The sequence below is a fragment of the Temnothorax americanus genome, unplaced genomic scaffold (genome assembly GCF_048541705.1).
Source record: "Temnothorax americanus isolate GAGA-0224 unplaced genomic scaffold, ASM4854170v1 Scaffold194, whole genome shotgun sequence".
In the NCBI taxonomy this organism is placed as follows: domain Eukaryota; kingdom Metazoa; phylum Arthropoda; class Insecta; order Hymenoptera; family Formicidae; genus Temnothorax; species Temnothorax americanus.
In genome coordinates this window covers 27501-53572 of record NW_027509333.1, presented here as the reverse complement: position 1 = coordinate 53572, position 26072 = coordinate 27501, and the positions used below count along the sequence as shown (strand labels likewise).

General features: G+C 38.3%; 3 protein-coding genes and 1 long non-coding RNA gene across 8 annotated transcripts; 2 read left to right on the top strand and 2 right to left on the bottom strand.

Moving 5' to 3' along the window:
• The first annotated feature begins 1462 nt into the window (after positions 1 to 1462).
• Positions 1463 to 10529, top strand: LOC143896734 (uncharacterized). 4 transcript variants are annotated; one of them, XM_077404732.1, is made up of 7 exons: positions 1463 to 1553; positions 1810 to 2180; positions 3958 to 4171; positions 4258 to 4314; positions 4416 to 4520; positions 4608 to 4896; positions 9106 to 10529. In XM_077404732.1, the coding sequence occupies exons 3-7, from the start codon at positions 4135 to 4137 to the stop codon at positions 9137 to 9139; spliced, it is 522 nt and encodes a 173-aa protein (XP_077260858.1). In that variant the 5' UTR covers positions 1463 to 1553; positions 1810 to 2180; positions 3958 to 4134; the 3' UTR covers positions 9140 to 10529. The 4 variants fall into 4 exon arrangements, with proteins under 4 accessions (XP_077260858.1, XP_077260859.1, XP_077260854.1 ...); XM_077404733.1 differs by lacking the exons at positions 1463 to 1553; positions 1810 to 2180 and adding an exon at positions 2645 to 2867 and having other exon boundaries at positions 4258 to 4284; XM_077404728.1 differs by lacking the exons at positions 1463 to 1553; positions 1810 to 2180 and adding an exon at positions 2645 to 2867.
• On the bottom strand, positions 5409 to 8791 carry LOC143896732 (uncharacterized). 2 transcript variants are annotated; one of them, XM_077404723.1, is made up of 3 exons: positions 8360 to 8791; positions 8051 to 8258; positions 5409 to 7706 (listed from the first exon to the last, which is right to left on the bottom strand). In XM_077404723.1, the coding sequence occupies exons 1-3, from the start codon at positions 8724 to 8726 to the stop codon at positions 5663 to 5665; spliced, it is 2619 nt and encodes an 872-aa protein (XP_077260849.1). In that variant the 5' UTR covers positions 8727 to 8791; the 3' UTR covers positions 5409 to 5662. The 2 variants fall into 2 exon arrangements, with proteins under 2 accessions (XP_077260849.1, XP_077260850.1); XM_077404724.1 differs by lacking the exon at positions 5409 to 7706 and having other exon boundaries at positions 7908 to 8258; positions 8360 to 8776.
• Positions 10530 to 11382: 853 nt separating the features above from the next.
• On the bottom strand, positions 11383 to 12980 carry LOC143896735 (proteasome subunit beta type-4-like; the record flags this gene model as incomplete). Its single annotated transcript, XM_077404734.1, has 6 exons — positions 11383 to 11574; positions 11646 to 11844; positions 11915 to 12061; positions 12233 to 12392; positions 12512 to 12550; positions 12659 to 12980. Coding segments are annotated over 6 exons (957 nt in total), but the record flags the coding sequence as incomplete, so codon positions are not given.
• Positions 12981 to 13780: 800 nt separating this feature from the next.
• LOC143896737 (uncharacterized) lies at positions 13781 to 14989 on the top strand. Its single transcript, XR_013256738.1, has 3 exons — positions 13781 to 14159; positions 14334 to 14630; positions 14700 to 14989. It is a non-coding gene; the product is annotated as an uncharacterized LOC143896737 (long non-coding RNA).
• The last annotated feature ends 11083 nt before the right edge of the window (positions 14990 to 26072 follow it).

Below are 26072 nucleotides of genomic sequence, written 5' to 3'. Positions count from 1 at the left end.
GACGATTAACCTTAAAGAGAGCGACGGGTGTTTTAAAGATTCGCGAACGGTCAATGGGTTCGACAGATATCATTAGTACCCGTTTGTAACCGCTTTTCAGTTCGGTTGTCCTCAAAGGGTTTGAATACAATTATTAAATTATTAGACCTAACGCTAAAACAGTAAATCCGCTATTTTTAATATATCGCGAAACGGTCAACGGGATTCGACAGATAATCATTATACCCTTTGTACCGCTTTCCATTTCGTTGTAACCTCAAAGGGTTTTGAAATACAATTATTTAAAATTTATTAGACCTCAACGCTAAAACATTAATTCCCTATTTTTTAAGATATCGCGAAACGGTCAACGGGATCGACAGATCTCATTAGTACCCGTTTGTACCGCTTTTCATTCGTTTGTACCTCAAAGGGTTCGAAAATACAATTATTTAAATTATTAGACCTAACGCTAAAACAGTTTTTAATCCGCTATTTTTTAAGATATCGCGAAACGGTCCAAGGGGTTCGACAGATAATCATATTACCCGTTTGTACCGCTTTTCATTTCGTTTGTACCTCAAAGGGTTTAAAATACAATTATTTAAAATTATTAGACTAACGTAAACCATAAAATCACGCTATTTTTTAGATATCGCGAACTGTCAACGGGAATTCGACGATAATCATTAGTACCCGTTTGTACCGCTTTTCATTTCGTTTGTACCTCGAAGGGTTCGAAAATACAAATTATTTAAAATTATTAGACCTAACGCTAAAACAGTAATCCGCTATTTTTTAAGATATCGCGAAACTGTCAACGGATTCGACAGATATCATTATTACTCGTTGTACCGCTTTTCATTTCGTTTGTACCTCAAAGGGTTCGAAAATACAATTATTTAAAATTATTAGACCTAACGCTAAAACAGTAAGGCGAATTCATAGACCAAACTTGAAAGTCAAGACGGTCTTAAGCTCGTTCTCAAGACTATACGATCGATTCATAGTTCTTGCTTAAGACCGACATTTCAAGTTTAATCTTGAGCTCGGTCCTTAAGTAAGCAAATAACGTTTGCATAGATAAATCTTAAGACCAAAATGGCATTATTCAATGCACAGTTCTTACTTAAGATTTGTCTTGAACCAGTCTTGGTCAAGTCGACAAATAGTCCAACTTAAGACGGTTTTGTCAGGTTATGTGTACAATTGGCTGCTTTGGATGCTGGGGATGCGTCATTCTCGCCGTCGTGGCCGGTGGCCGTCATCATCGTGTCGTGTATCAGCGAGTCGCGACGAATTAACCTTAAGAGAGCGACGGGTGCAGTGGTGGTGTTTTCCCTCCGAGGAGGTACAACGAATAAACTCGAGTCGCCGATACTCGAGGCGAAGAGGTGTGACGAGGAAGTGCGTAGTCATCGGTGTGAGAGCCGAGCAGCGAGAACGACGAGGAAGAGCAGAGGGAGCGAGTGCGAAAAGGGGAGAGCGAGAGAGGACAGCGGACAGGCCGAAGCCAGGAATTCCGACGACCGCGGCTTCATCAGGGAGCTCCACAAGTAGCAACGGTTTCGTCGGTAAGTATCGAAGTTGACGCGAGGGGTGGAGAAGTTAAGACGGTTGTCAGGTTATGTGCTACAATGGGTGCGTTCAGCCGATACTCTGCTAGCCTAGCAATCGTGAGCAGTCGCTCGTTTTCGCTCGTTTCCTCTCCTTTGACCCAATGGATTAAAAGGAGAGGAAACGAGCGAAAACGAGCGACTGCTCACGATTGCTAGGCTAGCGGAGTATCGGCTGAACGCACCAATTGCATTGCGAGTGGTGATATTCCAGTGTAGGGATTGCGTCGTTCTCGCCGTCATCATCGCATCGTGTACCGCGACGATTAACCGACGATTAACCTTGAAGAGAGCGACGGGTGCAGTGGTGGTGTTTTCCCTCCGAGGAGGTACAACGAATAAACTCGAGTCGCCGATACTCGAGGCGAAGCGAAGAGGTGTGACGAGGAAAGTGCGTAGTCATCGGTGTGAGAGCCGAGCAGCCGAGAACGACGAGGAAGAGCAGAGGGAGCGAGTGCGAAAGGGGAGAGCGAGAGAGCGAGAGAGCGAGAGAGAGAGAGAGAGGGACAGCGGACAGGCCGAAGCCAGGAATTCCGACGACCGCGGCTTCATCAGGGAGCTCCACAAGTAGCAACGGTTTCGTCGGTAAGTATCGAAGTTGACGCGAGGGGTGGAGAAGTTAAGACGGTTGTCAGGTTATGTGCTACAATGGGTGCGTTCAGCCGATACTCTGCTAGCCTAGCAATCGTGAGCAGTCGCTCGTTTTCGCTCGTTTCCTCTCCTTTGACCCAATGGATTAAAAGGAGAGGAAACGAGCGAAAACGAGCGACTGCTCACGATTGCTAGGCTAGCGGAGTATCGGCTGAACGCACCAATTGCATTGCGAGTGGTGATATTCCAGTGTAGGGATTGCGTCGTTCTCGCCGTCGTGTACCGCGACGATTAACGGACGATTAACCTTAAAGAGAGCGACGGGTGCAGTGGTGGTGTTTTCCCTCCGAGGAGGTACAACGAATAAACTCGAGTCGCCGATACTCGAGGCGAAGAGGTGTGACGAGGAAAGTGCGTAGTCATCGATGTGAAAGCCGAGCAGCCGAGAACGACGAGGAAGAGCAGAGGGAGCGAAGCGTCACAAGCCGGGAATTTCGACGACCGCGGCTTCGTCAGGGAGCTCCAGAAGTGGCAACGATTTCGTCGGGAAGTATTGAAGTTGGCGCGAGGGACGGAGAAGTCTGCTGTGGTCTGGCTCTGGTGGTAGCGGCGGAAGTGGAAGCCGCTGCAGTAACCTCCTTGAGACACTCGAGGCCAGGAGAGCTGCAACAAGCACGGACAGTGTGTTAAACGAAAATTTTTTACAATGTCAACTAAAAGAGTTATTTATTCCGATTTGGAGAAGCAAGTGTTTCTCGAAATTTTAAAAAAGTATAAGCATACTATTGAGTCAAAAGGAACAAATTCGTCAACATTAAAAGAAAAATCAGAAGCTTGGTTTATAATTACACAGGAATATAATGAGTCTCCATTAATTTCTAATAAGGTATTATAAGATAAACAAACTCTTTTTCTTTGCCAATGAATAATAAAATGCGGGGGATTCGTTTATTTCGACCAAACTGGCAATCTTTATTAAGTTGATAAATTCGAGGAACTGCTGTATGAAATATACTTCAAATACCTTACCGTTATTTGACAATTGACTTATTTTTAATATTAATCTACGCACAAAACATGTAAATGTTCCATTTCATTATTTTTGACTTGATGTTTTCTTAAATCACTTTACACATATTCAATATTATATTGTTTTAGTTCTTAGATTTAGATTTATTGCTGACATAATGTCCGAACTAACGAAATGTTTTATAAAGGCTGTGGTCCACTTGATACTACAAATGCTTTGAAGCATTCTTCTTCTCCTTCTTTCTTTATTGAAAGAAAAAAGAAAAGGAATGCTTCAAACATTTGTATGGTTGATTAGCACAACGTTTCGACGGGGATTCCAGTTCTTATCAAGTACACTTTATCGTTTATACGCTTTTGGCTGCGGTCCCCTTGACGTTACAAATGCTTTGAAGCATTTTTCTTCCTTTTTCTTTCTATGAAAAAAGAAGGAGAAGAACGCTTCAAAGCATTTGTAGTGTCAAGTGGACCACAACTTTTATCAAACATTTCGTTAGTTGGGACATTATGTCAGCAATAAATCTAAAATCTATAAAGAACTGAAACAATATAATATTGAATATGTAAAATGAATTAAGAAAACATCAAGTCAAAAATAATGAAATAGAACATTTACATGTTTTGTGCGTAGATTAATATTAAAAATAATGCCAAATAACGGTAAAGTATTTGAAGTATATTTCATACAGCAGTTCCTCGAATTTATTTATTTTTCTTAATATTAGGATGTTTTATGTTGCAGAGAGATGTTTCACAATTAAAGAAATACTGATCTAACTTGAAACAACAAAACAAGAACATTTTAACAGCTGAAAGACAAGCAAGATTTCTTACTGGTGGAGGGCCACAAAAAAATGTTGGTGAAGTCGATTCAAATGTGTTAGACATAATACCTAGCCTTTTGACTACAGCACCAACAATGTCTTCGAGTAATTTTACAAGGAATGAGTCTACAGGTACTATTAAAATGTTTTTAAATAATACATATAAATTTGTTAATAAAATTATTTGTCAAATAAATAAATAAAATTTATTATTTTAGATCGACAAAAAGAAATTTTTAAAGCAGTTAAGCAAAATAAATCAGCATCTGACTTAAGTAAGTTAAAAATTAATTAATTTAAAATTAATTTAAAATCACAATTTTTTACAATATAATGATAAGATTAGTATTATGTTAATTGTATATTTTTTTTCCAGATAATATATTGATCGAGGTAGACGAGGACGATAGTGATGGCGAAAATTTATACTCAATTCTTCATGAAGAAGAGAATATACAGGAAGAGCTTAATAAACAATCTGGTAAGAAAATACCAAACGTTATTTAAAATTAATACTGTTTAAAAAAATACTTTTAATATTTAAATGCAACTTAAAATTATGTTTCAGATGTAATGACTAATGAAAAAAAAAATATATATCTTGATTCAAAGAGAACAAATCATACGGACTCATTAAACTCTACATCAAAAAAGTCGAAAGTGGATAGAAGTAACGTAATATGTGAAAAAGAATTAGAGTTAGCAAATATTAAGATCAATCATGAAATCGAAATATGTCAATTAAGAAAGGAACGTGAAGAGTTCATAAATGAGTTAACAGTTAGAAAATTATTATTAGAGGAAAAAGAATTAAAAGAGCGAGTAAAATTAGCGAAGTTTCAAGCTCAAAAAGAGATGTAAGTAATTACTTATTTTTTTATTAAGGGGGTTGTCGTGAAATATAAAAATATTGTCGATTTCTCTAAACTTCGCGTATGTATTAATAAACCTTACATACATTACGTCTCCAAATTTGAGATAGACAATCCATATTCGTTTTCGAGATATTCATTGTGGAAGTTGCGCTTTTTAACATGGGCTTTTATGGAAAGGTCGCCGCGAGAGCCACATTTTCGCTTATAACATCTCCACCAAAACTGTCATTGTTTTGAAAAACTAATATGTTATTAATGATATTCAATAATATCGAATAGCAGAAACTCGTATAGAGCAATCCATATTCGTTGTTGAGATATTATAAGTAAAAGTACGTTATCATGATGCCTGAAAAATGCGCAAAGAGAAGCGCTGTGGTGACGTGGCAACGTTGGCGGCCCAGCAGACATCGCGCGTAAATCACACTATACTCTTTGAGTATAGTGTGTACCGACGAAATATATTTTTTTTTGTTTGTCAATAACATTATGAATTGACGAATTCCGGATTTTGCTGGCTACATAAATGAAAATTGAGGAGATTTATGCAATAGAAATCTTTTTGTTGAATTGATTTATAGTAACATTAGGTTATTACGAGTATTAACGAATAATTCGAATAAAATATGAGTGCATGAAAAGATGAGGATATCAAATAAATATACCAGAGTAGTTTTACAATAAATAATATATTAATATTTTTATTTATAAACATTTAAAAACATTTAAAAATATTATTTATAAACATTTAACATATTTTTAAACAACCAATTATTTTCGTCAGAACTTTTTTATTCTTAGTTACTAGAGGCTTACGGCTACTATCACATTTGGAAAGAAACTTGATTACTTCATCTTCTCCTTCATTTGAAAATTTTGATTTTAAATTTTGGAATGTTATCCCTGCGACAGCTATTTTTTTAATTATATCACGAGAAACGATGTTTTTAAAAGGAGCCAATTCCAATACTTTATGATTGATAATTTTGTTGATTTTGTTTTCTTCGATTGCTTTCTCAAACTTCTTTTCAAAAATGAATAAGTCTGTTTCTTTGGAAGTAACCTTTACAAGTTGTTGTAATACACGAACGTCAAATAAAGCTTCATGGAAAAATCCAGGACTCTGAGTTTCAAGCAGATCTTGTGCTAAATTGATTAATTTAAAGGCACCTGGGCCTTTACGGAATGGATACACTGTTTTAAACAATTTTAACGTATCTGAAAACCCAGTTACAATTTGAAACCTGTCTTGGATTTTACAGTTTGTAATTGCATTTAGTAATCGAGGAACATCAAAACGAGCATTGTGCGCAACAAGCAAACAAGATGGAGATACAATATTTATAAACTCTGAGAACGCGAGTAATGCATTTTCAAGCGTAACGGCATCAACTTTTTTATTCTTGAAATATAAATCTCCATTTTTATTATGTAAAGAATTGATTTTGGTTACATGAATAGGAATCGCTTGACTAGGTAAAATGTATACATTAAATTCAAAAGCTTCGGATATTGCTGCTATTTGTAATATATCACTTTCTATTTCAAAGCCTGCTGTTTCTAAATCAAAATAAATTATTTTAGTCGTATTATTTGTACTTCTATCATCAACCTTTTCTTCAATGCTTATTTTTTCGCTCGTCATCTCTATCCCACAGTTAGTCTTATATGTAATACCTTCTCTTCTTTCTTTTTTCTTTCGTAAATTTTGTCTGTTTGCTGCTAACTGAATACGCCTCAATTTCGACTCTCTCGTAACTTTTCTAGATGACTTTATTATTCTAAGTTTATCACTTCTTAGGCAATATGCTGATGTATATTTACCTGCTTGTAAACCTAATAATTGTGTAACCCTTATTATTCCTTGATCACCTTCATTTTTACTTAAAACAGCACTAGCGACTCTAAAATCCGCAGACTGCGATTTACTGTAACATCTCATCTTTGGTGCTTTACAAGCTATCATGCTATTTAGGCTTTCATTTGCCTGACTGGATGCGACAACGCTAAATTTTGCAGCATTATTTGCATATTTTTCGAATAATTCTCGAAGACTTAAATATAAACTTTCATCTTTCAATACAATAGTTTGCTGTGTGTTATCGTCACATCGCTTACACCACTCGCCACAATTCTCGTGACTATTATATACATGATCCGGGATGTTTCTTATTGCAGAAGCAAGGTCTGCAGTTCGTCCTTTTTGTTGAGCAATCGCGTACGTGAAACATTTTTTTAAATGATTTATAACACCACTTTTTTTTAATTCTTTGAAGGAATTCGATAGTGTGTACAATTCACTTACAAAATTTTTAACTAAATGATTTTTATCGGCCAATTTATGAATGACTTTGCCACTTTCTTTTCGTATTGCGGCAATCGTACTACTATCTTCGTCACCGATCAAAACTCCAACATTTAAATTATTTTCTTGAAGAATTTTACTTCGATTGATCAATTGCGCTCCGGCGTCCGCTTCCATCGCTTTTGCACTGCCTTCAAAATTCTCTCGACAATCGTGGTCATCTTTCGAATGTCCTATATCACATTTGTAACACTTGCGATTTCGTGTTGTATAATCTAAAACTTTATGACTTAAAAATCCAATTATTGCTGCATAACCATTCAGACTGTCATAACTGCGACCGTTGCCTCTTTTACTCCAGCCCATGTCGTACGAAACTATGATGTTTACAATACTACTGCATGCTTGGTCAAATTCAGGACTTCTTTGATTAGAGGATTGAAGAATCGTTAGGTAAGGATAAAGATCGCGAACAATGTCGGCTGGTCTATAAATAAAATAAAAACCGTATTTGAATTATGGCTATATATTAAGGAAAAAAATCATGTTTATTTTTTTAAATCTAAGTAATGTTTGTTTTTATTTTTTAATGACAAGTAAAATACATAAATTCAATTAAATATAAAATATAAAGGTTTATCCCAGCTAATATCAATCCATTATTGATGTATTATAAATTAAGCAATAATATACAATTCAATATACAATTGAAAAGTTAAATCGCAGCTACAATTCAGTATAAATATATAATTCAATTAACCAAAAGAATATTCAAAAATGTGCATATAAAATTTACAAATATTCTCATACAAAAAAAATGATAATTCTTACAAATTATCACAAAGCTCTTGAGTGTTCTTTATCACAAGGTGCCTTTCTTCTAACGCTGCTTTTTGGCAACTTTCTACAGCTGCTTTTTCGATGGCTAATCCGACTTTTCTTTCATATCTTTTGAACATATCCATTGTTATGACTGGAATATTGAGGCATGCAAGAATTTTGTTCAAACCAGTACATCCAAGACCAGAATGCATCGCACCTACAAACAAATTTTTTTATTTATAGTGATAACATAAAATATTATTAAATAAAACAGAAAAATTTGTTATAATTAATTGCAAGCAAAAACTCATATCTTACCAAGGACAGCTTGAAGATTCACATTTGTGTAACAGTGGCCATCTAAGTCAACTTTCTTACCAGTGTTAACCTCATTTTGAATTCCACATTTATGGCACTTAATATGAAGTATTGAGAAAAGTCCTTTGCGCACTTCATTATTTATATTATCTAAACTCAAAACTTCTTTGCAAGCACAGCAGTGTAGTGCTTGGCCCATACTTTTAAGGTTAACAATATGATTCCCCTCATCATCGCTTTCTTGCCTGGTACTTTTATTGGTTTTGCTTTTTCTGGCTGCTACGCTATTTTCTACAGCTTTTTTCACTCGTTCAGCCTTTTTCTTTGAAACGAACCTTCCACGTTTTGAACGCGGTTTTCCAGACATTTTTTCTAAACGTCAATTTACGCAGCCAATTACGTTGCCAAATCCGAATTTTTTACACGCGTGCGCGGAGAGAGTAGACAGGCCACGTCTATGTGTGCGTGTACAGTCGCTCTAGCAGATCCAGTCTTTAAAGTGGAGAAGGGGAATACGCGGAGAACCGTAAGCGCGCGTTTATACTTTTGCTGATATTTCAGCACGACAACCCCCTTAAATAATTAAATAATTTATCATATTTAAAATTTGAATGTAATTAAATTTGGGAATAAGAGCCAATTGACTCTTATATTGCCAAATTTATATAACTAGATTTGAATTTTTTATATAGAGAAAGAGCCTTCATATATCTATTTAATAAATAATTTATATTTTTTTATTTTAGGGGCCCTAATTATTTTTCAGATGATGACAAGTAAATAATTGTTTGCCACGTGATGGATTCGCCGCATTCGTGTCGAGACTCATTGCATTCGCGTAGCAGCGACGGTTCGTTAGACGGTTTAGGGAAGAAGTCTCGAAGGAACAAACTGAAACCTCGGGCCGAAGCGAAGAGGGATCATTTGTGCGCTGGAAGCAGTTCCGACGAAGACTGTCGCAATCTCATGCACGCAAGACTGGCGCGTCCTCCGGCATTATCCTGGCCGCGTCATAATTTATGCGAACAACGGTGCGCGGCGATCCCCGGCGTTGCCCCCATCGATCATCCTCGTATCTGCTGAAGACGTCAGGAGAGGAGGTGGCATCTCGAGGCTGCAGCGCCGAGGTTGCATCCGACTCGTACGAACGAGCTGTGGCGCGGCGCATTACGCGCACACCTCCTCCAGAGGCCTATTACGGCCGGTGAAGCACCGCGCGCGCGACTTTCTCCCCAATTCCTCTGCACTCTGCATTCCGCCGTAGATCACGCGCTCGTTAGCTACGGTCTCGTCTCCGCGCGGATGCGCCTCCACTGAATCCCACCTTGTTTTACCACCAACAAGGTAGGATGCCTGGGTTTCGCGATCGCATGCACGCCGGGCGCGTACTACTTTAATGGAAAGTATGTCAACCGCTCGCGCTCGCGAGAGGAGAGGATGGGTCCGCGATCAGATTATCCGATAATAATATCGGATAAGCGTCTTTGTTGGCGGCAGCGTCCGGGCGAGAGCAATTACGCGTGTTACGTTTAGGCGCGAGCCTCGTCATCGAGAGCGTCGGAGGATGTCGGTGAGAGTATACTCTCGATCGGAGATTCTTCGATCGGCGTGCAATCATTTCATTTATCCTCGCTCGGTAGCTCGAAGATGTAGATAACAGTTTAGTTTAGATGTAGATAACAGTTTAGTTTCAGTTATTTGATAAATTAAATTTACGCGAAAGATGCAAGAATGAGGTCAACGTTTTATTCTTTTTCGATTTCAACGAAAATTTGAGATTTATTACTGAAGTATTCAATTTATTATGATGCATCTTAAGTCTTGCGTTTTATTTTGATTTTTTTATTTATATATGTTTAAAATTTATATAAAATTATTTAAATTTCGGTTGAAATTATAGAGTACAAATTTTCCTTTAAAAATCCAGAGAGACAGACTGTGATTTTAGACTTCAACAGAAATTTGAGGCTGAATAAGTAATACTAATAAGTAATAGTAATAAGTAATATTTAGTATAGTAATAAGTAATAGTAATAAGTAATACTTTACATTTATTGAAAAAAAAGGAGTTTTTGTAAAGAAATCGATCGAGATTGCCGCAAGTATTATCTCTAATATTAAGGTGTTATTTAATGAAAATAAAGTTTTTGAATATCAAATCATATAATAATGTGTATTAATGTGTATTCCTTCCTTTTTTGTATATAATAATTGTTTATTAACAATCGACTCGATTTTACGGCGACCGTCATCTATTGCTTGTTAACCATAGCCGATTGTTAACCAAATCTGCAGTTTTATCTCGCAATTTTCATTTCACGCGTATTTCAGTTGTTTCAGCTTGTGCAGTTTTGCACAATTTATCCTTACAATTTAAAGATATTCTCCCAGAAGATCCAGATGATGATGCAATTGTAAATGATGCAATTGAAAATGTTGAAGAATTGCATCATAATGATCCTCATTGGCAGCCTGCTGATGGTTTTCTTGTTAGACAGAACGTAGTTCGAAATTTGTTCCAGTGATTTACGAACAATATCCTCTATTTTACGTTTCCATGCGTTTGTTGCCTTGCAAAATCCATTGTGATCTTAGAGAGAATTCACACCTTGGCAGAATAGCAGAAAGCAGAAAAGCAGCAGCCAATCAGGACTTGAGCTGATAGTAAGCATACTACAGTATGCATGCACAGTACATTCTGCTTACTACTAGCTACTAGCGCAAGTCCTGATTGGCTGCTGCTTTTCTTTCTGCTATTCTGCCAAGGTGTGAATTCTCCCTTAGACCCTCATCTAAGAAATAATTATTCTCCTCTAAAAAATATATATATATATATATATATATATATATATATTAATTTCCATATACGTTTTAATGTTGCAAGTATTATGCTGAGTTTTTACGCGTAAAAAATAAATATTAAATAAAATATCTGTTATTATAACGAAGATTATTAGTATGGTTACTGGAAATAATATTTTCTTATCCTTACATGTATATATATAATGCAAATAAATGTATAATTGATGAAAACTTGTTTTAATTTATTCATTAAGAGAGAATCGATCTTCACCATGGACACTTTTATTATAACTTATTTTAAAGGAATAAGAAAACATAATTTTTTACAAAGCAGCAGGTCCCCAAAAACTGTCTAAAGTTAGAGGTCCTTGTATTTCGACTCCTTTTTCTTTTGTGACAATGCCAAGATGATACTAAAAAACAGAGCAGATTGTTGACAATACAATTAAAATTATTAATTACACACGTACGAATTTTAGTTTACCTTTGGGAATGATCTTGCGTCTCTGTAGAAAAGAACTTGCATTACTTTGTACAGAAGTTCGATAGCTTCCTCCTTATTCATTTGGTTATTATCCTCGTAAGCTTTTCTCAATATAGGCGTTGCCATGTAAGCACCATATCCAGTCGCAATAACAGGATCGTTGTAAGCTGTCCCAAGCTTATCCACAGTTCTTAAAAATCTGAAAAGGCAAAACTGCGATTTACGATGTACTTGAAGACACGAAGTGTGTTGAGGAAACGCACACTTACGGTTCTCCATTTTCCAAACCAGCAATAATAAAATTGTTCAAAAACGGATCGAAATTTGATCGTCTGTTATACATGACACGCGTTAGCCAGCAATGCAATGCCTTTGGCTTTAAACTAAATCCATCATCCAAGCATTGCTCCTCAAGACTGAAACAAAAGTGTTGACGTAAATTAGCGCTTTTGACACTTATTGGAAACTCTAATGTATTCTTATATCGTACAATAACTTTACAAAACTTTAATAAATAAACTAAGATGTATTATTTGAAGAATATTAAAGACATGTAAAAAAAAAAAAAAAACTATGCTGAGACTCACATCTTTCTTTCCACATAGCTCTTGATGCACTGAAAATCTGCATAATCTCCAGACGTACCAAGGATGATGTTATCATTAACTTTCGTAAGACGTTCCAGATTTCTGTAACGAGCGAGCGATCCGTAAGATCCTAGGACGTCTGCCGCTATAATAATTCCATCTTTGAATTGTATGCTAATGACAGATGTGCCAGTTGTTATAGAAGACATGTAAATAATAGAATGAGTTAAAGTAAGCACTTATCATATCTTCATACCATTTCGGAAATTTATCTAGTACCAGTCTTAAGTATTTTGAGTTTCACTTTACTTTGTCGCTCTGTAAAAGAGAAGATGAAATGCAAGATTTGCATCATCACAGGAATGTACAGAGAAACTTTAAACTAAGCGGATGGAAACGTTTGTAAATTATCGGATGAAAACGTACTATGATTTCTGAAACCAACGGTGCCGTACTCGCTGCCGGGAAAGTGATAAAATGCGTTGCCACTTCTGGAACTCCCTGATGGAGTCGCGGTCGTCGGAATTCCTGGCTTCGGCCTGTCCGCTGTCCCTCTCTCTCGCTCTCTCGCTCTCCCCTTTCGCACTCGCTTCCTCTGCTCTTCCTCGTCGTTCTCGGCTACTCGTCTCTCACATCGATCACTACGCACTTTCCTCGTCACACCTCCTCGCCTTGAGTATCGGCGACTCGAGTTTACTCGTCGTACCTCCTCAGAGGGAAAACACCACCACTGCACCCGTCGCTCTCTTTAAGGTTAATCGTCGCGATACACGACGCGATGATGACGGCCATGACGCGCGACGGCGAGAATGACGCAATCCCGACACTGGAATATCACCACTAATGTAGCACATAACCTGACAAAACCGTCTTTAAGTCGACTATTTGGTCGACTTGAGCAAGACTGGCTCAAGACAAATCTTAAGTAAGAACTTTAATGCCATTTCGCAATCTCCGGTAAATTCTTGTAAATCTTTATCACGATTGGTCAAAAAGCTTGGATTCCCGAACATTGCCGAACACTGCTCTCTTTAAGGTTAATCGTCGCGGTACATGACGCGATGATGCTCGTCGTACTTCCTCGGAGGGAAAACACCACCACTGCACCCGTCGCTCTCTTTAAGGTTAATCGTCGCGGTACACGACGCGATGATGCTCGTCGTACCTCCTCGGAGGGAAAACACCACCACTCCACCCGTCGCTCTCTTTAAGGTTAATCGTCGCGGTACACGACGCGATGATGCTCGTCGTACCTCCTCGGAGGGAAAACACCACCACTGCACCCGTCGCTCTCTTTAAGGTTAATCGTCGCGGTACACGACGCGATGATGCTCGTCGTACCTCCTCGGAGGGAAAACACCACCACTGCACCCGTCGCTCTCTTTAAGGTTAATCGTCGCGGTACACGACGCGATGATGCTCGTCGTACCTCCTCGGAGGGAAAACACCATCACTGCACCCGTCGCTCTCTTTAAGGTTAATCGTCGCGGTACACGACGCGATGATGCTCGTCGTACCTCCTCGGAGGGAAAACACCACCACTGCACCCATGATGTAAAAAGAAAGGTGTTTCATTCCCGAGATGCGCAGTGGTCTAAAATAATGACTGCCTTCTGACCAATCAAAAAGCCTCCCCAAATGTAAAAAGCAACATGGCTACTTCCATGATATGTAAGAGGTTAGATTGTTAGCCGCCGCATGAGCGGATTCTCGCTTAAATCCAACCGGCGAGTTTTGCTTATCTGACGTCTAGTTCCTGGTAGTTCCTGTCATACTTACGGAAGTAGTAGGAGAAAGAATAAAAAATACACAGGACTCAATGTCTCTGCTAGACAGAGAGAAGGTGGATCATTACCGTCGAATGTAAATGCATCGCATAACTTTGCTTCTTTAATTGACTAATTTAGATCTAACATTCGATAAGAAGGTATTTATCATTAGAATTAATAATAATATTTATAAATATAAATGTTTTTGTTTTATTAGTGCATGTAATGAATTATATAAAAAATTTCTTTGAAAGACATTTCATCATCATAATATTGTAACTTTGATGAGAATGTAAGCAACATATTAGCAATCTTCTTATCTGTTTGTGAAGAAGAGCTTCTATGAGGAACGGTCAGCTTATGATTGGACCAATAAGGAAAAATCGAAGTCTCTAGACAAACCATCGTACACCAGTTTACAGCGCAGTTTCTTGGGCCGGTCCAACGAATCTACTACTACGTTTACGCGAGCGTTACTTCTGTAGTAACTTATGATAATTTCTTCGCGTAAACGGGATTTTGTAGTAACTTACGATAATTTACTCCGCGTAAACGAGTGATATATCGTAAGTTACTACAGAAGTAACGCTCGCGTAAACGTAGTATACCTACGGCTACTACGATAAGAGGTTTGTCCTGGCCATCTTTAAATGTGCCAATTTATTATTAGTAAGCTACATATTATATTTTCTTTACAGAAACAATGCCATCGTGTTCCATAAAAAATTGCAAAAATCGAACATGCGACGGAGATGCAAGAGGAATAACCTTTTTTAGATTTCCGAAAGAAACTCCAATTCGTCAGCAATGGCTTAATGCTTGTCAACAAACTGAGACAAGTTTGAAAGTTAATAAGACTGAGAAAACTAAACAGAGAGATAATAGAAAATAACATACGTAAGAAAAAATAAAAAAATATATATAAACTGTCTAATAAAGAAAATGTTGATAAAAATAAAATAACGTTATAAAATATAAATGCATTTATTTATTTGTTATTATTATACTAGCATGCCCCGCCGGGCTTCGCCCCGGCCCCGGTATTTGGTGTATTTGGATATCTTTCTAGATTTTTTTTTTTTTTTTTTTTTTTTAAGTTATTATGCTATTCAGGGCAGAGACGAATCCAACAAACCATAGATTATTAAAATCTGTCCAGCCGTTCTTGAGTTATAAATGGTGTAACTAACCCGACTTTGTTTTATATATATAAATTATACTAACTTTTTTATACACTTATTTTTTATGAATAGCACGGCTTCTAAAACTTAAAGCGGTCTACATAGTCCGATCTTATTATATTTAATATTATCATATAGGTTTATATATATATATATATATATATATATATTAATAAAGCATTGCAACGGCCATTGTATTAATGACAGCATTTTATAACGTAACTAATGGTTCAATGAAGAAAATTTGTTTTCGAAAAAGAAATTCTTATTTCGTCGGCTGCGTTTCGGCATCCATACAACTGATTGTAGAACCGGCCTAATCAATCTAGGTTAATAATTTTATCATTTCAAATTATATTACGTATTTTTATTTTTATGTAGTCTTTTATTACTTTAAAAATTTTTAATTTTGTTTGTATTTTTTTTACATTTACAACTTTTCTTTACATTTTTACCAATACTGCATTAGAATTTCGCGCTACATTTGGGGAGTGAATTTGATTGGCTGCTCCGTATTTGGCCGCCATTATGCGCAATGAAACACCTTTCTTTTTACATCATGACTGCACCCGTCGCTCTCTTTAAGGTTAAGTAATCGTCGCGATACACGATGCGATGACGGCCACCGGCCACGGCGAGAATGACCACAGAACATATAAGAGAATGACGCAATCCCCGGTAAATTCTTGTAATTATTATCATGATTGGTCAAAAAGCTTGGATTCCCGAACATTGCCGAAGCCATATTCTTAAGCACAGACTTCGTCAAGACGATCTTAAGCTCAAAACTTGTGTTCTCAAGATTTATCTATGCATGTAAAGCCGTCTTCAGACGGTTTTCGATCTTAAGACCGTCTTGGCCAAGATCATGCTTAAGACAAATCTTGAGCAACAATAAGGGCTCAGACACAATGACAAAAATAAAGAATAAGGTAAAGGAATAAGGAATTAGGGAATGTCGCATCTCACTTCAGAGGAGGTCGATTCTGTATTTTGAGACGAGGTGAAAATTACAAAAGTGAACAGATTTACTAGATTTCGACAAATGAAATTGTAGATTCTCTAGTGAATTTCCTCACTTTTGTAATTTTCACCTTGTCCCAAGATACAGAATCGACCCCCAGTACACGTACATTAAAGTGAGATGCAACATGCCTTATTCCTTATTCCTTTATCTTATTCCTTATTTTTCTCATTGTGTCTTTAGTGCCCGTCTACAATAAGTGTTTTAAGCCCTAAGCCCTAAGAAATTAACCAATCACAGTTAATTATTCTCCTCAAATTTAACAGCGATTGAACAATTTCTTAAGGCTAAGGGCTTAAAACACCTATTGTAGACAAGGACTAAAGGCTGATTTATAGAGGCCGTAACCGTTCATTTAAGCCGTAATTTTTAAAAAATTGACCAATCACAGTCGAATGAGAAAAGAATAATCGACTGTGATTGGTCAATTTTTTAAAGATTACGGTTAAATCAACAGTTACGGCCTATATAAATCAGCCTTTACGTTGACAAATTACTCAACCGTTGTGCAACTATTGTGTTCTCTGAACGCACTCGTAGTAAAAGAAATGTTTTGCTGAACGCAGTCACTCTTGACTAAACAGCTATTTCAAATACGTGAAAAAGCGGGTAAGAAGTCATTAGAACACATCGGTCACAAGAAAGAAAACGTGCCTTATAAATAAGAGATAATATTAAGAGTACTTTTCCAATATGTACGCGGCAAATGTTTTAGCAAAAAATGGTAAGCAGCAAAATTTTTCATATTTGACGTAAACCTGATTGCATTAACTTCACATAATTAAACCTTAGCTTAACTCACTATTCGTCTCTTTCTAAAAGGTTAGTTACAAAGAGAAACACACACACACACACACACACACACACACACAAAGTGAATTAAGTTACGATTAAATATTATGTGACTTAGGTGCAATTGGGTCTCATATTAAGTTAACTGAAAATTATTAATTAATTATATAGAAATCTTGATGTAAAGAAATTAAAACTATACAGTTGAATTGTGCAATATGTATGATATTCGTCTATTATAATAGTGTCAATAAGTCTCACAATTAGTTTATACATTGTTATCAATATATATGTTACACTGATATCAATATTATAGTAGATGTAATTAAATAATTAATTTTACAAGATGTAAGAAGAAAATTAATTAAATGGAAAAATCAGCAACATAAAAGTCAATACATATGTCGAAAATATAATGACGGTCAAGTACTTGCAGGTAAATTTCCTTCATATTGATAAATTTCATGACTGCTATTTTATCATATTTCTGTTATTTAAGTTATTCAATATAAGTAAAGAAAATGTTAATTAAATAAATGTCGGCATTTTAAACATTTTCACTATTTCCCTTATAATTCTATTAGTTTTTAATAAAATAAAAAGTGTAATTATATTTTATTTTTGTATTTTAGTATTTTTTTATTTATGTCTATTTTTAAGATTCATCATTTATCAATTTCAATATGTATGCACTATTTTAATAATATAATGTTTCTTCTCTTCTAGAATCTTCTTATGGCAAAACCAAGAGGAAGCGCTAGACAGAAGAAGAAACAGAAACAGTTCTACGAGTATTTGCCATACATATGAAGAACTTAACGCTACCACCTTTTCGAGAAATTCAAGAAGTCAGACAGAACTATAGTTGTTTGTCTCACCGGACGTCGCCACAAATAAAAGCATGGATACATAATAAACAAAAAGCCCTAAAAGCTGTACGGCCAACATGTGAGTAATACTATTTTGATAACTTATTAATAGCAAGTATTTTTAATTGTTAATTTTTCACCTTGTGTATGTTACTTGAAAATTTACTTGTGACAAATTATTTATTTTAGATATATCTTCATGTAACATTTCTAATAATGATATAATAAATGAGATAGAAGAAAATAATAAACGTAAAAGTTCCAGTAAATATTTTTAATAAAATACAAAATTATTTTAATTTTTTTTTTAAATGGGTCTTATTTTGTACATGTTCGTATTTATTTTTAATGCCGATAAAATATTGGTTTTAGGAAAATGTTTAACATACATGACATGAAAAAGATACAAAAGATAATAAACGGAAAAAATCTAGTATTTTGCATAGTTTTATTAAAATTCATATTTTTGTTACGTAAGTTATTCAATATAAGTAAAGAAAATGTTAATTAAATAAATGTCGGCATTTTTAACATAAACACATTTTCACTATTTTCCTTATAATACAACTAGTTTTTAATAAAATAAAAAGTAGAATTATATTTTATTTTTATATTTTAGTATTTTTTTATTTATGTCTATTTTTAAAATTCATTATTTATCAATTTCAATATGTATGCACTATTTTAATAATGTAATTTTTCTTCTCTTCTAGCATCTCGTTGTGGCAAATCCAAGAGGCAGCGCTGGACAGAAAAAGAAACCGAAACGGCTCTACGAGTATTTGCCATACATATGGAGAACTTAACGCTACCAAATTTCCGAGAAATTCAAGAAGTCAGAAAGAACTATAGTTGTTTGTCTAACCGGACGTCGCCACAAATAAAAGCTTTTATAATCAATAAACAAAAAGCCCTAAAAGCTGTACGGCCATGTGAGTAATACCATTTTGATAACTAATTAACAAATATTTTTAATTGTTATTTACTACTTGGCATTAATATATTCATGATAAATATATAGATAGATATATTTATTGACTCCCTTCAGGGTTGCAAGGCATTTTGTAGGGACGTTCCCAACCTTTTACATTCACTTAGCCTACCTTAGCCTATCTTACATTTAACCTTACATACTAATCGCCCTACCTATCTTTACACACACACACACGCTCGCAAGTTCCCTATCTCTGTGGACTTCCGTTTCCGTTTACAAACTCCTCACTCCTCCTCTTTCTCTCACTCACTCCTCCCCTCCCCTACCTCCCATTCCCCCCATCACCCCTTTCTTCCCTTACTCTCTCTAATTTTTTCAGCCATCTTTCCCTCTCCCCTTCTTCCCCCAATACCTCCCCCACCGCTTCCTGCTATGATCTCTCTCCCCCCCAATCTGCACAATCTTTCCACACATGTTCCCACGTCTCCTCCTCCCCTCCACACACCCTGCACACTCTTCTCTCCTCTGCCATCCAATGTTTCACCCCCCTCATACCACCTCCCAGCCTGTATCTAGCCACCTTCTGTCACCTATTTTTTCCCCAGTTCTTTTTTAAGTACTCCGGTATCCCCTCCCCTTTTATCATGCCATACCACTTGTTAAATTTTGCCTCCCCTATCTCTTTCTACCTCTCTTTTCTTTGCATTCTCTTTTCTCTCTCAAGCACGTCCTCCCCCCTCCACATCCCCTCCTCCCTCAGCTCCTCCACCTCCTCTATCTTCCAGCCCCTGCTCTCCGCCGCTTCTTTTCTCTCCTCCTCCCATCCCCCCCTGCTCACCCCTCTTTTCGCCCTCCTCTTTACCTCCCCCAGCACTCCCTTGCCAGCTCCCCTCCCTTTCCCTCCTCCAATTTTTTCTCATACCCCCAAGCTCTCATAACCGCCCTTCCTCCTAGTTTCTCCCTTTGTAACTCCTCCCTAATCATATATCCCGGTATACATCTTTCCACTCCCAACACCCACCTTAAATATCTTTCCTGTAATCTCTCTATTTCCCCTCTTTCCTTCCACCCCCATATTTCCACTCCGTAACTTATCACCGTCCATATCAACTTATCAAACAACCATATTCTCCTACCCCAATCCCCCCCAAACCTCCTCTTTCCGATCCCCCATACTTGTCCCAGCAACGCCGCCCCTCTCCTCGTCCTCTCTTTTACATGTTCATCCTGCCTCCCATTACATTTTACTACATATCCCAAGTAGCAGAATTTTCTCACCTCCTCTATTATCCTACCCTTCCACCTCCAACTCACCTTTTCCATCTTCCTCCCCCTTTTCTGCATCTCATTATCTTCGTTTTTTCACTGTTCAATACCAATCCCTTTCTGTCCAAATACCCCTCCAGTTTTCCTATCATTCCTTTCATATCTTCCTCATTCTCCGCCAACATCGCTATATCATCTGCATAAGCCAGTGTATATATCTTTCTCCCTCCCAGCTTTATTCCACCCCAGCCCCCTCTTTTCAGTTCATCGTCAATGTCCGCCAGCAGCAAGGTGAACAGAATCGGACTTAACGGACACCCTTGTCTGACTCCCCTTCCTGTCCAAAATCTCTCTCCCATCTCCTCCCCCACCCTTACTCTGCATATCGTCTCCCCCAGCAGTTCTTTACACCTCTCCACCAAGCCCTCCCTTACTCCCCTTTTTCTCATGGCTTCCACTAGAATCCTCCTGTCCACCGAGTCAAAAGCTGCTTTTAAGTCCACGAACATCACCACCATCTTCCCTTTCTTTCCATTTATTTGCCAGTTTATCAGGTGATTCAGTACGTAAATTTTGTCCGTGGTCCCAACCCCTCTTCTAAACCCTGTCTGACTCGGTGGCAGCAAACCCTTCTCTTCAACCTCCTTCCTCAACCTTTCCGCCAGTACGGCAGCATACACTTTGTATGCCGTTTGTGCTAACGTCACCCCTCTGTAGTCCCCCACTCTTTCCCCCTCCCCCTTTTTTCCTATAGGCACTATAATTCCCTCCCTCCAATCTTCCGGCCACCCCTCTCTTTTCCACACTCTATTGCACACTTCCCCTAGCCATTCTTTCACTACCTCCCCTCCAAATTTCCAAACCTTATTCGGAATTCCATCACTTCCCAACGCTTTTCTCTCTCTAAGCTTCCTCACTACCTCCCACACCTCTTCTCTCCTTATCTCCTCTTCCTCCTCCTCTTCCTCCTCCCTCCTCTCCCCTCTTCTTGTTCCCATCACCACCCTCCCGTTCATTCCTCCCAACAGCTCTTTAAAGTACCCATCCCATTCTTGCATACTAATTCCCTCATTCACCCTCCTTCTCCTCTTTCTCTCCCTGTTTACCACCTTCCATACCTGCCCCTCCGTCCTGACCTCCTTTACTTCCGCTTCCCATTTCTCCACTTCTCTTTTTTTCTTCCTTTCACATAGCTTCTTGTATCGCTGTTTTTCCTCCCTGTAACTGTCCCCCTCTCCTCCTTCCCTTCTCCATTTCCTTAACATGTTGCCAACTTTCTTTTTTCCCTCCCTACATTCCTCATCCCACCAGCCCCTTAATCCGCTTTTTTTGCCCCTCCCATTCACTTCCCTTAATACCTCCCTTATCCTCCCCTTCAACCCCTGCCACTCTTCCTCCACTCCCCCTCCTCGAGCTTGCCTGTCCCTCATTAACTCTCTAAATTTTTTCCTGCCCTCTTCTGACCAGTCCCCTCTCCCACTTTCGCTCCTTCCGCCCTTCCCCTTATCCATACCTTCCTCCCACCCTTCCACCCACGCCGTCACTGGCTGATGTTCTGAATCGACCTTCTCTTCTACCACCACCACCCGTTCTACCTTTTCCCTTGTCCTCCTGTCCCCTAACACGTAGTCAATCACCGACTCCCCTCTTCCCCCTGTATACGTCCATTCTCCTTTATCACCTCTTATTCCTCCGTTAAAAATTGCCCACCCACGTTCCCCCAGGAATCTACACATTTTTCCTTCCCCATTTACTTTGCCATCTTTCGATCTCCTCTCTCCTTCTCCCATCTCTTCTTCTCCCTCTTCCACGAACCCTCCTTCCTTTCCGGTCCTTGCGTTAAAATCCCCTCCTATCAGCACTCTCACTCCCCTCTCAATCTTCTCCACCCATTCTTTCAGGTTTTCCAACTTCCGGTCCATATCCTTATTTATATATACTCCCACTACTCTCCACCACTCTTTTCCAAGTTTCACTTTTATCGATACTATCCCTTCCTTATCTTTTTTCGTCTTCTCTCTTTCCATCTTGATCCCTGCCCTCACCCCTACTATCATTCCTCCTATCGCCCTTCCCTTCCGGCTCTTCCTCCCTGCTCTCTGCACTTCCCATACGTAGCCTCTTGGCATTTTTTCTTTTATCCTTTCCCACCCCTTACCGTCCACCCACGTTTCGCATAACACCATTACGTCCCAATCCTCCAGCCTTTTCCAAAACTCTTTATCTTTATTTGTTAGCCCCGCCACATTCCAATAGGCCACCTTATAAATACTACTTCCCCCCCCTCTCCCTCTCCTCTCTCCCTCCTCTCCCTCTTCCTCTCCCACTCTTCCACCCAGTTCCTCTCTCTTATCCTTCTCAATTTCTGCTCCTCTTTCTTCCCCCCTACCCGTTCCCTCTCCCTCCTCTATTCCCCCTGTCTTTGCTCTTTCTCTCTTTCACTTTCTCTTCCTTTCCCTTGCCCTTCCTCCCAGCACCTCTCTCTGCCATTCCTAAGCACACCTCTAACCTCATCCCACACCCACCATTCCCCCTCTATCCATACCCTTCCCATCCGTATCCGTACCTTTTTACCCTCTCCTCTTGCCTTCCATGCCACTTGGTTTATCTTCCATTTTATCCTTCTTTCCTCCCATGTCAAGTCTTCGTCTATCCACGTATTTTCGCCTCTCAGTTTCCATTTATTTCTCATTATTTTCGCCTTCTCTTCTTCACTTCCCACTTTCACCACTGCCATACCCCCCTTCTCTTTTCTCCCCGCCTCTATTTTTTTAATCTCCTCTATCTTCACCTCCACGCCTAACTTTTTCATCACCTCCGCCACTCCCCCCTTTATTCCTCCCGCATCTTCCTTCACTCCTTTTATCAGAATGTTTCTTCTCCTTTCTCCCCTCTCCTTTACTTCGTACCTCCTTTCCAGCCTTTCCACCCTCTCCTTCCAATCAGCCTCTCCCCTCCCCTCCTCCCTCGGCCCTCCTCCGCTTTCCTCTCTACCTCTTCCTCCCCCAAGACCTCTTCTCTTTACCTCCATCTGCATCCCCTCCAGCTTTCGTTCCATGTCCTCTATTCTTTTCTGGAGCTCTCCTCTCTCCCTTCTCCACATCTCCTCTCTCTCTTTCAATTCGCTTTTTATCTTCTTTACTTCTTCCATCATTGCCTCCTTTTGCCTTTTCGCCACCTTTCTTATCTCCTCTCTCACTCCTCTTAACCCTTCCCTCATCTCCTCCCTTATTCCTCTCAACAACCCCTTCACATCCATATCCTCCCCCCCTGCCCCCCTGGTGGCGTTCTCACCGTTTTGTTGCTTCTCTTCGAGAAGTCTTCGTCCTCTTCCCCCCCCGCGCCCTCTTCCTTCTCCATTTTATCCCTCTTCCTCTTAAACATCTCGTCTATACTCCCTTTCCTCTTGGAAAGCTCATCTAGATTCCCCGTACTTCCGCGTCTCTCTTTCCCAAACCTATCCGCAAAATGCGCCATCTATCCTCTACTCTACGGCCGTACTACTTCCCGGCGTTATTCCGAAATCCCCAGAATTCCCTAGCCTTTCACTCTCGCGCTCTCTATCCTTCCCCTTCTACGCTCGTCTCTCTAACCTCAACCTTCCCAATTCTCCTTTGCCACCACGGACTCTCCTCCCTTATCCTCCGCGCTGCCACCACTCTCACACCTTCCTTTTCCCTCACCGAGCTCACCTCTCACTCGCCACGCTCTCTCACTCGCTCTATCTCTCACACTCGCACTTCGCTTTTCGCTCGCACAAATCGCCAACTCACACCTAACCAACCGGAAACGGAAAAAAAAGTCCATGATAAATATATAATAAATATAATATTTATAAAAAATGTTTAAAGTCTTATCTCGCTGTTAGATCCATAATGATTTCAAAATGATTACTTTTATTTATTTTTGTAGAAAGTTGGCCATAATGAAATTTTTCTATGATATGTTCCAGTAAATGTATCATCTTCAGATATATATTAAAATAGATAATAAGATAAATATTAAGGTAGATATATATTCAGATAGATATTAAGATAGACATTAGGATGAGCATTGAGATAAATATGAAGCTAGATATTAATATACACATTTTTTAAGATAATATTACAATAGACATTAATGGACAATAACAATAATATAGTGCAAATCTCAATTTTGTGCAATTATAAAGAGTACAAAATAAGCCAAATGTTAAAGTCTAACAATAAAAAGTTCTAAATGTCGTGTTGTATCTTAAATCTTGTCTTTGAACAGGAAAGTTCCAAAATGGTTTATTTCTTAAAAAAAGAAAATGACATGTACGCTTTACACTTTGATTGTATTACTTCAGATAGTTATATAATATGCGATATTTGTTTTTTTAAGTAGAATTACACTATAAGACTGGGATTTACTATATATTTATGATTATGAAATATGTGTTACAAAAATTAGGTATTATGATGGGAATTAAGATATATATTACGATAGACAATAAGAATATAGTGCAAATCTCGATTTTGTGCAATTATAAAGAGTCCAGAATAAGTAAAATGTTACAGTCTAAGAAAAAGTGTTCGATGTCATGTTGTATCTTAATTCCTGTCTTTGAACAGGAAAGGTCCGAAACGGTTTATTTCTTGCAATAAGAAAATGACATGTACGCTTTACACTTTGATTGTATTATCTCAGGTAGTTACAATATTCATTAGGATATTTGTTTTTTTTTTAAGTAGAATTACACTATAAGACTGAGATTTACTATATATTTATGATTATCAAATATGTGTTATAAAAATGGACATTAATATAGGCATCAAGAGACACGGTAGTGTCTCGCGCCAAGTACACGCGGAGCGAGACCGACCGTGACTCTTTTACGCGACGCGACGGGTTGCGAGTACCCGAGATGTTGAGATCTCGATAACGAGTGAACGAATCAAGTTCTAAGTAGGCTTGATCGATAGCTTGGGGTCCAATTAGGGGGGGTTTCGCTCATAATATTCCGCTACGTGCCCTACGAGCGGAGATATTGCGACGCAAAATCCAAATGCGAAAATTTATTTTTAAGATACGTCGTCGTCGTCATCTACGTCGACCGCTTTTTATAACATACATGTAACAAACAGAGAACGTCACTTTCACTTTTTCGACACTGGCGGCGCAGGTATCGCCAGTTTCGATATCGCGCGCGTATTTCGAAATTAGGTCGATAGACTTATTGATCAGGAGGAAGATTTCTATTTAGGTAAATTAGGTATATATATAATAAATATTGAGTCAACGGAAAAGAAGGTTCTCTACGCTTGGCCAGAAAGTGCCGCTAGGGAATTTTTAAGTCGATTCTTATGAATCAAGCTTGAATTTGATGTCTATGTATCCCAGGTTGCCGATGACGAGGTCCAGATAGTGCGCTTTATAGTTTTCGGTGTCCAAGTGTAATAATACGTTGAATTCGATGTCTACGTGTCCCAGGTTGCCGATGACGAGGTCCACATAGTGCGCTCCGTAGTTTTTGGTGTCTACGTGTATTAATATCTTGAATTCGATGTCCACTCCACGTGTCCCAGGTTGCCGATGACGGAATCCAGATAATGCGCTTCATAGTTTTTGGTGTCCAGGTGTAATCGTACGTTGAATGCGATGTCTAGGTGTCTCAGGTTGCCGATGACAAGGTCCACATAGTGCGCTCCGTAGTTTTCGGTGTCTACGTGTATTAATACCTTGAATTCGATGTTCACGTGTTCCAGGTTGCCGATGATTAGAATAAACATTAAGACAAATATTAAGAGATTACAAATTTCGAGTTTGTTTAATAGAAAAAAAATACAAAATAAGTTAAATGTTGCAGTCTAAGAGAAAGTTTTCATTGTCATGGTCTATGTTAAATTTTATTTCTGAACGGAAAAGTTCTAAAATATTTTATTTTTTAAAAACAGGAAAGGATGTATACTTTATGCTTCACGGTTTGATGGTATTATTTTAGATAGCCGCTTTACATTGTGTATTATAAATAAATGTATGAG